General features: G+C 42.2%; 2 protein-coding genes and 1 long non-coding RNA gene across 5 annotated transcripts; 1 reads left to right on the forward strand and 2 right to left on the reverse strand.

Moving 5' to 3' along the window:
• The first annotated feature begins 277 nt into the window (after positions 1 to 277).
• On the forward strand, positions 278 to 6,124 carry LOC137840951 (uncharacterized). Its single transcript, XR_011088167.1, has 2 exons — positions 278 to 670; positions 5,421 to 6,124. It is a non-coding gene; the product is annotated as an uncharacterized lncRNA (long non-coding RNA).
• hrh2b (histamine receptor H2b) lies at positions 744 to 4,827 on the reverse strand. Of its 2 annotated transcripts, XM_049742377.2 has the most exons (4): positions 4,671 to 4,811; positions 3,024 to 3,064; positions 1,897 to 2,659; positions 744 to 1,597 (listed from the first exon to the last, which is right to left on the reverse strand). In XM_049742377.2, the coding sequence occupies exons 3-4, from the start codon at positions 2,515 to 2,517 to the stop codon at positions 1,208 to 1,210; spliced, it is 1,011 nt and encodes a 336-aa protein (XP_049598334.1). In that variant the 5' UTR covers positions 2,518 to 2,659; positions 3,024 to 3,064; positions 4,671 to 4,811; the 3' UTR covers positions 744 to 1,207. The 2 variants fall into 2 exon arrangements, with proteins under 2 accessions (XP_049598334.1, XP_049598333.1); XM_049742376.2 differs by lacking the exon at positions 3,024 to 3,064 and having other exon boundaries at positions 4,671 to 4,827.
• A 31-nt stretch (positions 6,125 to 6,155) lies between the features above and the next one.
• Positions 6,156 to 12,623, reverse strand: LOC125982107 (serine-rich adhesin for platelets). Of its 2 annotated transcripts, XM_049742318.2 has the most exons (5): positions 12,349 to 12,623; positions 12,128 to 12,173; positions 8,227 to 11,211; positions 7,832 to 7,906; positions 6,156 to 7,237 (listed from the first exon to the last, which is right to left on the reverse strand). In XM_049742318.2, the coding sequence occupies exons 3-5, from the start codon at positions 11,145 to 11,147 to the stop codon at positions 7,030 to 7,032; spliced, it is 3,204 nt and encodes a 1,067-aa protein (XP_049598275.1). In that variant the 5' UTR covers positions 11,148 to 11,211; positions 12,128 to 12,173; positions 12,349 to 12,623; the 3' UTR covers positions 6,156 to 7,029. The 2 variants fall into 2 exon arrangements, with proteins under 2 accessions (XP_049598275.1, XP_068509196.1); XM_068653095.1 differs by lacking the exons at positions 12,128 to 12,173; positions 12,349 to 12,623 and having other exon boundaries at positions 8,227 to 12,111.
• Positions 12,624 to 13,099: the final 476 nt, after the last annotated feature.

Below are 13,099 nucleotides of genomic sequence, written 5' to 3' on the forward strand. Positions count from 1 at the left end.
AACAGAGGTGCTATGCAATTTCAATTTTTGTTTAGATATAATGTTGAGTCGTCACCTTATCGTGGTGGAGGGGTTTGCGTGCCCTTATGATCCTAGGAGCCATGTTGTCGGGGGCTTCATGCCCCTGGTAGGGTCACCCATGGCAAACGGGTCCTAGGTGAGGGGCCAGACAAAGCACGGCTCACAGAAGCCCCTTATGACGATTGAAATAAATGGATTTCGTTTTCCCTCGCCCGGACGCGGGTCACCGGGGCCTCCCTCTGGAGCCAGGCCTGGAGGCGGCGCTCGAAGGCGAGCGTCTGGTGGCCGGGCCTTCGCCCATGGGGCCCGGCCGGGCATAGCCCGAAAAGGAAACGTGGGTCCCCCTTCCCATGGGCTCACCACCTGTGGGAGGGGCCAAAGGGGTCGGGTGCAATGTGTGCTGGGCGGCAGCCAAAGGCAGGGACCTTGGTGGTCTGATCCCCGGCTGCAGAAGCTGGCTCTTGGGACATGGAATGTCACCTCTCTGGCTGGAAAGGAGCCCGAGCTGGTGTGCGAGGCAGAAAAATTCCGACTAGATATAGTCGGACTAGCCTCCACGCACAGTTTGGGTTCCGGTACAAGCCCTCTCGAGAGGGGCTGGACTCTCTTCCACTCTGGAGTTGCCCACGGTGAGAGGCGTCGAGCAGGTGTGGGTATACTTATTGGTCTTTGTCCATTGGACTGTTTGCCATACAGCAATGTTACTTGAACAAAAATTATGTAAAAAAAACCATGGTAATTTTATTTATTTATTTTTATTTTTTATTTTTTTTTTGCTGAAGCATCATTCAAAAGTGGAAGAGACAAATAACATCTTTTTCTCAAGGTTATACTCTTTTACTGCCATCTAGTGGACAAATACGAACAAATATGGATGATTTAGTTACTAACCGTGATGGTGAATAAATCATTAATTGCCTATCTACTTGTGATCTGCAGTTCACCCCTTTACTCATTGGATCTCTGTGAAGTCAAGCACTTGAATACCACACATGAAAACAACTTGTTGGCCACTCATTCACTTTCACCGACAGGGTCCAGAAGAGATCAAACTTTGAACTGCTCATGTCTCCAAGTAGACTGCTTTGGAAACAAATACAGTTAGCAATTAATTCCTGTTGTCTTTGCTGTTATTTTCAATGAATGTGTTGCACTTCTGTGTATTCAAGTTATTCATCTCGGTTTGTTAAACCGTGTTATGAGACACTTGGGAATGTCTTAGTCCATTCGAGTGGGTTGATCTTTTGTGCACTTTCAGTTTTCTGCGTGATGATCCCCTGCAGAATAGTAGCTCTGCATAGGCTTTTCTGAAGTCCCTATTCAAAGCGGGATACAGGATGGGATTCAGGACGGAGTTGAAGTAGCCCAGCCACAGCAGTACCGAGTGAAGTGTAGTCGGAGGGTTCATCTGTTCCTTGATTCCTGTTCGGGTGAAGAAGGTGAAGTAGGGGAACCAGCAGATGACAAAGGCCCCGAGCACAGCAGCAAGGGTTATGGTAGCTTTGTGGTCTTTTGCAATGGCAGCCGTTGATGGCATGCGGGCGAAAGAGGGCGTGGCTGCACGGATTCGTTGCACCTGAGGAATCAATCAATCAATTAGACTTTAATTTCAACTATGTGTTGTTGAAATTGTGCTCTCTTCCTTTTTTTTCAGAAGTGCATACAGCTGCCTATCAGACCTGTACATGGGGAAAATCACTGCAAACGTTTAGATTTGGCTTATGTAGCAGATTTGAGCCATCATTTATCTTATATTGTCAGATTGATATTATCAATGCTATAAATTAACAAGACATGAATGACATCATGAATTCAACTTTTGGATTTCAGGCCACCGCGAAATAAAAAGTCCAACCAACCTGTTTAGATACTCACCTGTTGGCGTGCCACTCTGAATATGCAGAGGTACATTGCACACATAACCATCAGAGGAAGGTAAAATGAGCAAATGACATACAAAATAATGTAGTTGTTATTCCATTCAAACTGGCAATAGCGTCCCTCCTTGTGGTCTTGCCCCATGGGCCAGTCCAAGTGCTGCACTCTGTAGTCCGCTGTGTTCCATCCTAAGTGAATGGGCACAAAAGACACAGCCAGCGACAAGGCCCAGATGGCCATGATAGCCAAGGTCACCCTTGGAGGTGTGATTCTCGATGAGTAACTGAGGGGTGCTGAGATGGCGAGATATCGGTCCACGCTGATAGCCAACAAGCTCAGGATGGAGGCAGCGCACAGCATGACATCCAACGAGACATAGATGTTACACATGGTGCCTCCGAGGGGCCACTTGCCACTGCGTAACTCCAGAGTGGCGGAAAAGGGCAGAACCAGCAGGCCCAACAGGAGATCTGTCACCGCCAGTGACACCACAAAGCAGTTAGCGATGCGCCACAGTCGGCGGCTGAGGCCCACGGCCAAACATACCAGTACGTTCCCACTAATGGTTAAGATGATGAATGACACCAGAATAAGCCAATGGAGAGCAGTAGAAATCATGATGTTCTCCTGTGCTGAGTCACTGATACAATGCTGAAGGCTTGCCCTTGTGTGTGAAGGTCACAGAATGGGAAAAAATATCTTCCCATGTACTGGTGTCTTTTTCTTTTCCCTGCTGGGACTCTCTGAGGTCAACAAGTCCCTGATGAAGAGAGAAAACATTATCATCATGCTGGCAACAAAATGTGCCAGTAACTGATTGTGCATAATATGCCAGAGCAGAATTATTGGTGCTATCAATTACGGCAAGTCGTCCAGGTCCTGACAAGCAAAGCAGCCCCAGGCCCAACTATACTTTTTCAAGCCACTGTACAGGCATGATATGATGGCAATCAGAAACAGCAAACTTTTTGTTTGTATATTCATTGAGGATGCAAATCAGGTTCCTAGTGATGGATTTTTTTTGTAAGAGCTCCAACACATTTGCTTAAGCATGGGCTGTTCTATGCATAAAAACCAGTAACCATAAAACATCCAGTCAAAGCCAAGGAGTAAAATAAACATACTCGAGCTGTTTAAGGAGATCATGATTCACCCCCTCCCCATCCTACTAAAAAAAAAAAAAATTGTCAGTGCAATGCCATGCTTTTAAAATACCGTAATTTTCAGACTAAAAGTCGCTCCGGAATATAGGTTGCACTAGCCATAAAATGCACAATAACGTGAAAAAAAAAACATATATAAGTCGCTCCGGAGCATAAGTCGCATTTTGGGAGGAAATTTATTCGACAAAATCCAACAGCAAGAACAGACATGAACGAGCAACAACTGGCTAAACGATCGGTATGCTAACGTGACATAAACACAAACGAAGAGCTGAGAACGGGCGTGACGTAACATTCAGAGTTATTAAAAAAACTATTACATAAATAACACGTTAATAAAACCATCTGTGTCACTCCAATTCAATAAATCCATTGATCGTCCTTTGTCAACAATGGGTGTGCGCCGCTGACGGCGCTTGCACTTCAAAATATTCCACCTGCCCATATAACGATGCATAAATTAGATATCAAATAACTATTATGTATGCAATAATATTATCAAACCATCTGTGCCCTCTAAATCATTAAATCCATCGATCAAATTCCTCGTCCTTTGTCAACAACGCCGCACGTGCGCCCTGACGTCAGCCTCGTCGTTATTCCACAGATCTAGTATATAACTATATTGTAGCGTTAACAAAGTACAAGGAAAGACGTGGGTTTGGTAAACGGCTCTTTATTTAACAAAACAAACTTCTAGGCGTGTGGCGGCGTGGACTTCCAGCCACGGAGGTGGAAGAGAGATCCATAGAATAGGACCGGGTGTATGTAAAAGCCATGAGCAAGCCCCATCCACCGTTCCCGGACAGCCACCCGGCCGAGCGCCGGCCCCCGACTTCTATCCACGGAGTTGAAAGAAAGCTCTGTAGAGTAGGACCGGGCATGTGTAAAAGCCATGTCCGAGCCCCATCCACCGTCCCTGGACAGCCACCCGGCCGAGCGCTGGCCCCCGACTTCAATCCACGGAGGTGAAGAAAGCTCCGTAGAGTAGGACCGGGCGTGTGTAGAAGCCATAATAGTTTTTCAAACCTTCTGTGTCACTCCAAATCCTTAAATCCTTCAAACTCTTCGTCCTCCGTGTCACTTAGAAACAAAGCCGCTGATAATGCCGGTAGTACATGGGGCCCTTCGTCATCTTCGTTATCCCATGATCAATCTTTGTCCTTTTTGTAAACAACCGCCACGCCGCGTCGCGCAGCTGACGTCACTTGAAATTCAAATTACAGTAATCCCTTGCTACATCGCGGTTCGTTTATCGCGGTTTCACTTTTTTTTGGGGAAATTTTTTGAAAAAAAACACATATAAGTCGCTCCTTATTATAAGTAGCCCCCCCACCCAAACTATGAAAAAAAATGCGACTTATAGTCCGAAAAGTACGGTAACTCCTTTTGGAAACTTGAATGTCATCCTGATCTTGTCAGAGCCAAAAACACAATAGCTAGACTGACAATAAATTAAATTGTAAATTAGTTAATTAATTTATTTTAATTAGATCACGGTTGGGAATCCGCAATTTCTTACCATATTTGTGTTTACTGTAACAATCAATAACATACTTGATTTAGCCTCATTCTCCTCATCCAAATCCACAAAAAGGGCTGCCTCACCTCATTTTGCTCTGAAAATTTCTTCCCAGATCGTAAATAATATCTGATGCCAGCCAAATACAGTGGATGATCCCTCTCTCGCTTTCCCCCTCGCTTTTGGTCTACTTCTGATCCTCACTCTCACCCGCAATGTTTTTATTTTTCTCAGACAGCAGTCAACCAAAAAGGCACCTTCCGCCCATCTCTGGTGTACTTAGTCATAGTTTGGGATTAATCAGTCACTATTGTATCAAGCTTGAAAGAAAAAAATAATGTTATGATTACTTTCGTAAAAATAGTACATGATTTGTTTTATTCATTGTAATTTTTGTTGAACTTGAGTTCAGTGTTTTGGTTTTAAGCATTTTGAAAAAAGGAGTGTGTCTCTCAACTCCAAGTGCTTGTGGTTTTAAAAACACGTTTTAATAATCAGGGATAATATGAAATGGATAATATTTAAACAATACTAACTTAAAGTTTGTAGTTTGAAGTCTTCCTCCCAGCCCAGTTTTGGACATGTGGCACAACACTCACATTCATTCCAAGTTACATCTTGACTAAACTCGATTGTGGTAATGGATAATGAATGATTGAAATGTGTTTTGAAAGAAACACAAACATGCATGTGATGTTGACCTTTTGTCCAAAATGAAGCGCCACAAAAGGAACCCAGGAAAAAGGAACTCATATGTGGAAATATAATTTTATTTGTTGCATTACCATAATTTTACTTATTGTTCAAGGTACGTGAAAAGTACTTTTTGGTTCCAGGTTCTCCGCCAATCTCTTCCGTTGCATCTCAAGTGACGACACCATCTGCTGGACATGAGCCAGTACTGAATGGATGTCACATCAGTGAGGAATCTGCAGGATTTTTTCCCATCTCCCTCATTCAGCTAAAAGGTCCCCATTGCACATGTGACCCTAATAAGGACTCGTGGTGCATTGAATGGAAGTTTGGATGGATGACTAACAACACAACACAACACAACACAACACAACACAACACAACACAACACAACACAACACAACACAACACAACGCAGCTATGCAAACCTCATAATCAATACTCAGTCCAATTTATTCTAATACCAGCTTGCCAAATATTGGGATTAGTTGAAATTAAACTCTCTTGTGTATGCATGCTGCTGTTATTGATGCTTCATTATTAAAGTTACTTATCATGATGATTATTAATTTTGTTGTGGCTGCAAACTATAGCTGATTATAAGCCAACAACAGCAATTAAAGGAGCCTCCGAGCTGTGTTGGCTGTCAGTCATCCCCTGACGTGTTGTTGAGAGAGACGTGACTGAGCCTGAGGTGATGTTTGAGACTAACAAGCTAATTCTCAGCCTTTCAAGGATGCTGGCCTGAGTTGCTTGATGTTTTGGCTACACTTCAGCATCTAAGTGGTCTTGTGTCAGCAATTGTGCCTTTATTATCGCAGCTAAATAAAATGTGATATAATATGAAGGGAACAGTTTTTTTTATTTCAGTTTTTTTATTTTAAAAATGAAACACATGCATTATATTGATGCACTACATAAAGCAAAATATTTTTATTTTATTTCAAAAAATATTTGTGGTGATAACTCATGGATATGCAAAAACTTTGAAGTCATTATCTCAAGAAGTTTGAATATTACAGAAGAAAAAAAAATCTAAGGATTTTTTATATAGAAATTGGGAAGGAATTGTTTTTGCAACATACATGTGCATAATCATTCAATTTATAATCATGAGTTTTACTTTTTTAAATTGAGCCGTGGAAATAAATTAACTTTCCTATGATATGTACATACACCATACAATATTTTTTTTGTTTTGTTATGATAACAACTGCAGGATGCAACAACAGAAACTCAACCCCAAAAATTAAAAGGAAAGAATAAAATATATCTGTGATTGTATTATTCATACAATCCATTCCAACAACGTTAGACAAGTTTCAAATCTACTAAACAGGCCCACGGCAAGCACTTTCTCAGTCTGAAAATTCCACGATCGGGTCTCTTTTTTGTGGCTTGTCAAATCACATTTTCATCCCACAGAAGCTGATCTCTCACATCTCCAGTGGATTACTGAGCCTCCAAAGACCCCCCTCCCCACCCAGAGGACACTTGACCCTCGGAGGAGTGACAGTAAACCCCAAGTGCCCTTCTTTGCCTCCCTCCATTCTTTGTCATCCTCAGGGAACACTGCCACTGAGTCTCTACGTCAACATGACTCATTAGTCGCGTTGGCCAATCAAACCGGCTTAGACATAGCAGAGGAATAATGGGTGGATGATTCTTTCACTCTTCAGTGAAAAAGATGAAAGTTCTGTAAATGTTTTGTCCATTACCAAACAGTTTGGATTTGGATTCCTAAACTTGCTGCTATTTCCTGGGCAGCCACTTCAAGAGAATTTTGTAGAGCTTTTTGCTTTTCTTCTTTGACTTCTTCAAATTCTTCACAGCTTTTCTGAGCAGATTGAAGTTCAGTGCACAAGATTGGGAAACATGGGCAGCTTTATTTCTCCTTGTTGAGTGTAGATTAAGAACCTCCAAGAAACACCTTTCCTGCTGTCTGAAGTCATACTCCACACTGAATAGACAAATATTAAACGCAAACATTAGACACAATTCAACAACTTGACATTATGTAATAAATATGATCCGTGAAAAAAATAGCTACCCCTGTCCCCATCTTTTGCCGCTACTTAAATATGTATAAGAAACCACTGCTTATCATGTACTACTCAAATGACCGCCCCACCCCCTTTAAGGAGGCCATTAAAACACTTCAACACATCATTTTAAGATTGAGTAGATCAAGAGAAGAAGACAACCTCTTCATCTTCATCATCAGCAGAATAAAGGTGTCTCAGGCTTTGCTTTGCAAAGCACCAGTCTTTTTTTTTTTCTCTTTAAAGAGATCAGAAGAATTTCAGATTTCTGAGCCTTTCTGAACTTCCTTTCCACAAACAGAATAGCTGGCTCAGGGGATGACAATTTTTTATTCTATTGCCTCCACCTGATGCAATGTTTCATCCTGACGGTGTAATTATGAACAGAATCTATTTGTATTGGGCATCGATGATATTTTCAAAAGTATCCCATTTGGATGAATCTCATTTGTTACATTAAAGAGCAACCCTAGTCAGGAAAAAAATGAAAATAAATCAAAAACATCACCAACCTGTAAACAATACAAGCCGTGTTTTGGCAGGTGGAACAGTTTTTGAGGTCCTGTCCCGTTTTGTAGCATTGTCGACTGTAAAAGAAACATAAAACACAGATTTATTTAGGCCAACTTTTTAAACACTGTGTGGTAAGAAGTGCTGATGTCAGCAATTAAGGAATGCCAAAACACACATTCTGCCAGATGTATAATCAACTCTAGTCTAAAACATGACCTCAGACAGTCGCAGCATATTAATACTCCATTCTGGATGAGAGTGACTGACAGAGACACATTGCTGGAAGCCCATTTAAGCTTTGTTATGTCCTAGTTACATAATAAAAAAATAATTTGAAAATCTACTGTATGCAAATGTTACTGAAAATGCCTTATGATGTGTGCTATTGTATTACCCAGTGGAAGGATTGTGTCCGGCCTCCAGGTCATGGATGATGTTCAGCAGAGTAGTGATTCTGTTCTTGTTGGCTGCCAGACTGGCCTCCACACTTTCGAGCTTATGCTGTATGCTTGCTGATTTACAGCACTGAGGGGAAGAATGCAGAAACAGGGTTGCTGCTTCACGAGGGTGGCAATGGGCCAGAATCAGGTCCGCTGTGTCCTGCTTGGAGCCAAATTTTGCGTCTCGGCTGACTATTGCCTCAGCCTCACTGGACCCGAGGCGTCGGAGGGATGCCCAATTGCAAGTCGTACAAAATTCTCCCTCACTGCAGCATTGGGCTGGTGCAATTAGAGACAAATTTGGGCCTTGGAGAGATTGTTGAAACGGTGCAGCTTTATTGGACTCGAGCCGCTGCATGCGCTCGAGATCATAATGTACATTTCTGTTTGCCAGTGTTGAGATAATGGGCTTTCCTTTTGCTGTGACAGAGGTTGTTGGATCATTTGGACGCGTCTGTTTATCTGCATTTGAGTCAGCCGTACTGTTTGCATGCATGGGTGACATGCTCAAGGCAAACTTTTCTGTATTTGAATCCATCTGCTGTTGCTGCTGGGCTGCCGGGCATGTAGCACACTGTCCCTCGTGATCTACTACCGTGCTTCCTTGATATTGTTCACCCGCTTGTTGTTTTGTGTTCATGCGACCCTGCAGACAAGAACCGTTTGACTTAATTGGACAAAAGCTATTTTGAAGAGTTGTGTCTTGTGATGGAACTGAATGTTCTTTTGACACATTACACAGTATATCGTTAATTAGATTGCCACGCAATAGCTTTTGATTACTACACAATTTACTAGTCTTGCTTGAATTGCTGGTTCTGTTTGGAATGGTTTGTGTCACATTTGACACGAAACCGTTTTTGGACACTTTTGACAGCAGTGCAGTCGGAGTTATGTGTCTCTGATTTGGAACAACAGGTTCGTAAGTGGGTTCAGATGTGATGTCGCTTTGTGTTTGGCAAGGCTCGAATTTGTTAGCAGAGGGAAATGTATGAGGATTAATTGATTTGTTGTGTTCGTGTGACACATTGCTTGTTTTAAGTAAGGAATTAAAGGACACGCTCGAGTTCTTTTGGGTTAGTTTTAAAGTGGATGAAGGGTGAATATTTGAAGAGGTCCTCAGGGCTGTGTTTCTGTACAAAGCATAATTAGTAGCTGTGGAGATGGGAGCTGACATCCCCAATTTAGAATCAAGGGTTGCGCAAGATGCATTTAGAGATGTTGTGTTTCCGCAATGTGTTAATTCAGAATGTGAGGACACTGGATGTTTCGGGGCATCTAAAGGTTTAGGATCATGCTTGTCACTTGAATTTGTATTTTCTTTGAAATTAACACTATGTTTGACAACCACATTGCTACATGAGCTTGATTTTTCTCGCAGTGTCTCAGCTACATCAAGTGAATTGGATTTCAAGGGCTCTGATAATCTGCTGGGATATTTATGTGATAGTGAGTCATTTTTTGTTTTTATTTGTTGTGCTGTATGCGTCGAGTTCTGTGTTCCGTGGTGCAGAAACACTGTGTTGCTCTCTGTAGTTTTTGCGGACATGAGTGCATTATTCAATATTTGGACGGTTTCAGGGATGCTAGCTGATGCGTTTCCTTTGCATGTTGTGTACAAATGAGATGGAGTGTTTTCTTGTGCAGCATGTACAGATACACAAACTTTTTGCTGGGCCTTATGTTGGTATTTAAAAAGAGTCTGTGTGTGGGGGGAGTTTGATTTAGTAGCTGTGGCCATAAGAGGAGTCGATGGGAGACTTCCCATTTTTTGGGGAATTTCATTGTCAAGAGGCATATTTGTTAAAGTGTCTAAACGATAATCCTTTCTTGTTTCAATTTTGGCTTTAGTGATAGTGATTGCATTAGCGTGGATGGCCTGAGAATCGGTTGAGGCGACGTCATGTCCATGCGTAGAAAACTGTCCTTTAACTGAATGGACTGGACATGCAGGGTGTCGTGTTATTTTATGTCTTGGTGCTTCGTGAAGATGTGACCCTCGCTGAGGGCTCGTCTCTTTTTCTTCGTGAAGAGAATTCTCAAGGAGTTGATGGTTGCTTGGTTGGATATCGGTCTCATTACGGGGCGACTTGGTGGAGTTGTGAGCCGAATTAAATAGTGTTTCTTTTTGCCAAGCAGGAGAGGTGAGAATTTTCTTCCCTAAAATCTCAACTCCCGCTGTTCGTCTGCCTCTACACTGGTTGCATATATGTGGTGATCCACGGGTATGTTTGGGAGCAGAAAACATCAACATGTTCCTCGACTCGGTGTAATGGGTGTGCAGTCTTTTTTGGTGTCCTCTGTGAGTTGGGGTGGATTCATCGTTATCAAGGCTAATGCCACCCATGGCCTCTGAATCAACCACACTACCGTTAGCGTAGCGAACAGTAGGTTTTGTTCTTGGAGACACTTTGGTTGCAGTTCGTGTAGAATGTGGAGTGGACTTGATTGTTCTAGGAGTGCAGTAACTGTCCTGACTGCACATAACATCCCCTAAGGTCTCTCCTACAAGTTCTTGAAAAGTCACTTCCTTTTTACTTCTCAAGTCTCCATTCCTTGTCCCATTTTCTCTACCACTGTTAGTTAGTAGTAATATCTCTTTGTACTCCTTGGTAATGTAGCTTTTTGTCGTGCGGGCACTGTGATCTGATTGCGTGTGGAGTTTATACATGAGCTGTGCGCACCGCTCGGAAGGTGCTCTGCTTATCCCTGGGGATGTTTGCACGCCAACGCTGCTGCTCTGAAGACCCCACGTTTGCAGCTGCGCTCCTCCGGTTGCGTCGCCTCCAGTTGTCCTCCAGCTACGTGCCCCCACCAAGGCTGGGACGCCTAAAACTGGTACGGGAGTGGTCAGGTCAGCTGCTCGTCTCCCCATCCTGTGGCTGACTGTTTCCAACGTTTTACAATTTAAGGGATCGTTTGTGTAGCATTTAATATATCTGGAAGAACAAGAGGAAAATGCTTACAGTTTGGAGGAGCTGCCTGGGAAGGATTGCACTACACTATAAAACTACTTTCAGCAACATTATCCAAGACAGCAAAAATTTAGCTAATAGTTGTACGAATGAACTGAACATTTGACATCGATTTTGCCCTTTGGAAACAAATGGGATTTTTGTGGAAAAACATACAAATGCAAAAGACCAGATTCTCCATTGTGTAACAATTCAAACCTACAAATATGAATTAACTAGTCTGAATTTGTTTTCAAATGACAGAAGAAACACCCACAGTTATTGGAAACCTTTGTCTTTCTCATTAGATTGTTTTATATCTAAATATAACTCATCTTCTTGCCCAATTTCAGATACCATAAACAATGGAACAAAATAATCTAATGAAACACTAACTGAAACTAACTTTGTCACATTATGAGGGGAAGAGGATCCAAGCAAGAATTTGGGGCTGGAGTTCAACCCAAAAAATGATTTCATGTAAAGAAAAAAAAAGGTAAACAAAGTAACACTGAGGGCAGAAAACCAAAATAAATAGGAGTTCAAAACCACTGGGAACAATGTATAAAAACAAATACTTGGACTTAACATGATGTGACACAGACAATCAACCAAAAATAACTGAATTAAAATGGGAGCTAAATACAAACAAACCAACGAAACAACGAGAAACACCTGGATGAGACACAAAGGATAGGAAGAAGCTGATTGGGCGGCACTCGGGACACACAAGATTATTGGACACAATAACTTGACAAAACAAAAATCGACTACAGGGACACCAGGAAAACAAACTAAAGCCTAAATCAAAACCAACTCAAAAAAACGAATATGTGCTTGCAAGAGTTGATATACGTGTCATAACTTTAACATGAATACATTGTGACAAGACTCCTCTCACCCTCCTCTTCCTCCGCTTCACTGACTGCCATCCAGACATGCCATAACTGCAGAAAGAACACGTAGTGAGTTATCCCTTTAGGGACTGTTAATTTGGGTGGCCATGACTTGAACTCTGTGTTGTCTTTGAATAACTAAAGGTTGTAATCAGAGTCAACAACTAACTTCATGCAATAATAGTATCCTTCGATCAAGATAGAAAATTCAACTTTAATATCATACCTGATTGATGTCCATTTCTGAAGAACTCCTCCAGAGCCCCTTAGGTGCGGAGCAGCTTAGATCTTAAAATAATTATGGAACAGTTATCCACTCCTGCAATGTGAACCCTGTTTTGCAAACAATTCATTTCTGATTTAATCTACTCGGAGTTTATATTGGCACTGCTTTTTGCTCATGTCCTAGTCTCGATACTACTGTATGCTGTCCTCCAAAACACTCTCGGTCTCGAGTGGTTTGCGTCTTCTCTCTTATTCACTCCCTCTCTATTATCTCCATCACAGTCCTCTCACCTCCCAGCAGCAAGCATCCTGATCTACAGCTAGGTCGAGATTGGGGGCAAGAGAGAGAGAGAGAGAGAGAGAGAGAGAGAGAGAGAGAGAGAGAGAGAGAGAGAGAGAGAGAGAGAGAGAGAGAGAAGGAGAGAGAGAAGGAGAGAGAGAGAGAGAGAGAGAGAGAGAGAGAGAGAGAGAGAGAGAAAGGGGAGAGAGAAAGGGGAGAGAGAGAGAAGGAGAGAAGGAGAGAGAGAGAGAGAGAGAGAGAGAGAGAGAGAGAGAGAGAGAGAGAGAGAGAGAGAGAGAAAGGGGAGGGGAGGGAAGTGGAATAGGGACCGTGTCTAAATTACCATTATTAAAAAATGGGAAATGCATTCAAAAGAAACAAATAATAACAAGAAAAAAAAAAACATCATATAAAATCGGTAAACCTGCTACATTTATTTAGCAGGACTACGCAACAACTAAAAACAGTGATG

The sequence above is a fragment of the Syngnathus scovelli genome, chromosome 15 (genome assembly GCF_024217435.2).
Source record: "Syngnathus scovelli strain Florida chromosome 15, RoL_Ssco_1.2, whole genome shotgun sequence".
NCBI classification, from domain to species: domain Eukaryota; kingdom Metazoa; phylum Chordata; class Actinopteri; order Syngnathiformes; family Syngnathidae; genus Syngnathus; species Syngnathus scovelli.

Excerpts from the sequence above, each read along its gene's own strand:
- hrh2b (XM_049742376.2), bottom strand. The coding sequence starts at position 2,517 with ATGATTTCTACTGCTCTCCATTGGCTTATTCTGGTGTCATTCATCATC. Across the intron at positions 1,598-1,896 it reads TCAGAGTGGCACGCCAACAG|GTGCAACGAATCCGTGCAGC; the intron begins GTGAGTATCTAA and ends TTGATTCCTCAG.
- LOC125982107 (XM_049742318.2), bottom strand. The coding sequence starts at position 11,147 with ATGGGGAGACGAGCAGCTGACCTGACCACTCCCGTACCAGTTTTAGGC. Across the intron at positions 7,907-8,226 it reads GGACACAATCCTTCCACTGG|TCGACAATGCTACAAAACGG; the intron begins GTAATACAATAG and ends TTTCTTTTACAG. Across the intron at positions 7,238-7,831 it reads ACGGCTTGTATTGTTTACAG|TGTGGAGTATGACTTCAGAC; the intron begins GTTGGTGATGTT and ends TTGTCTATTCAG.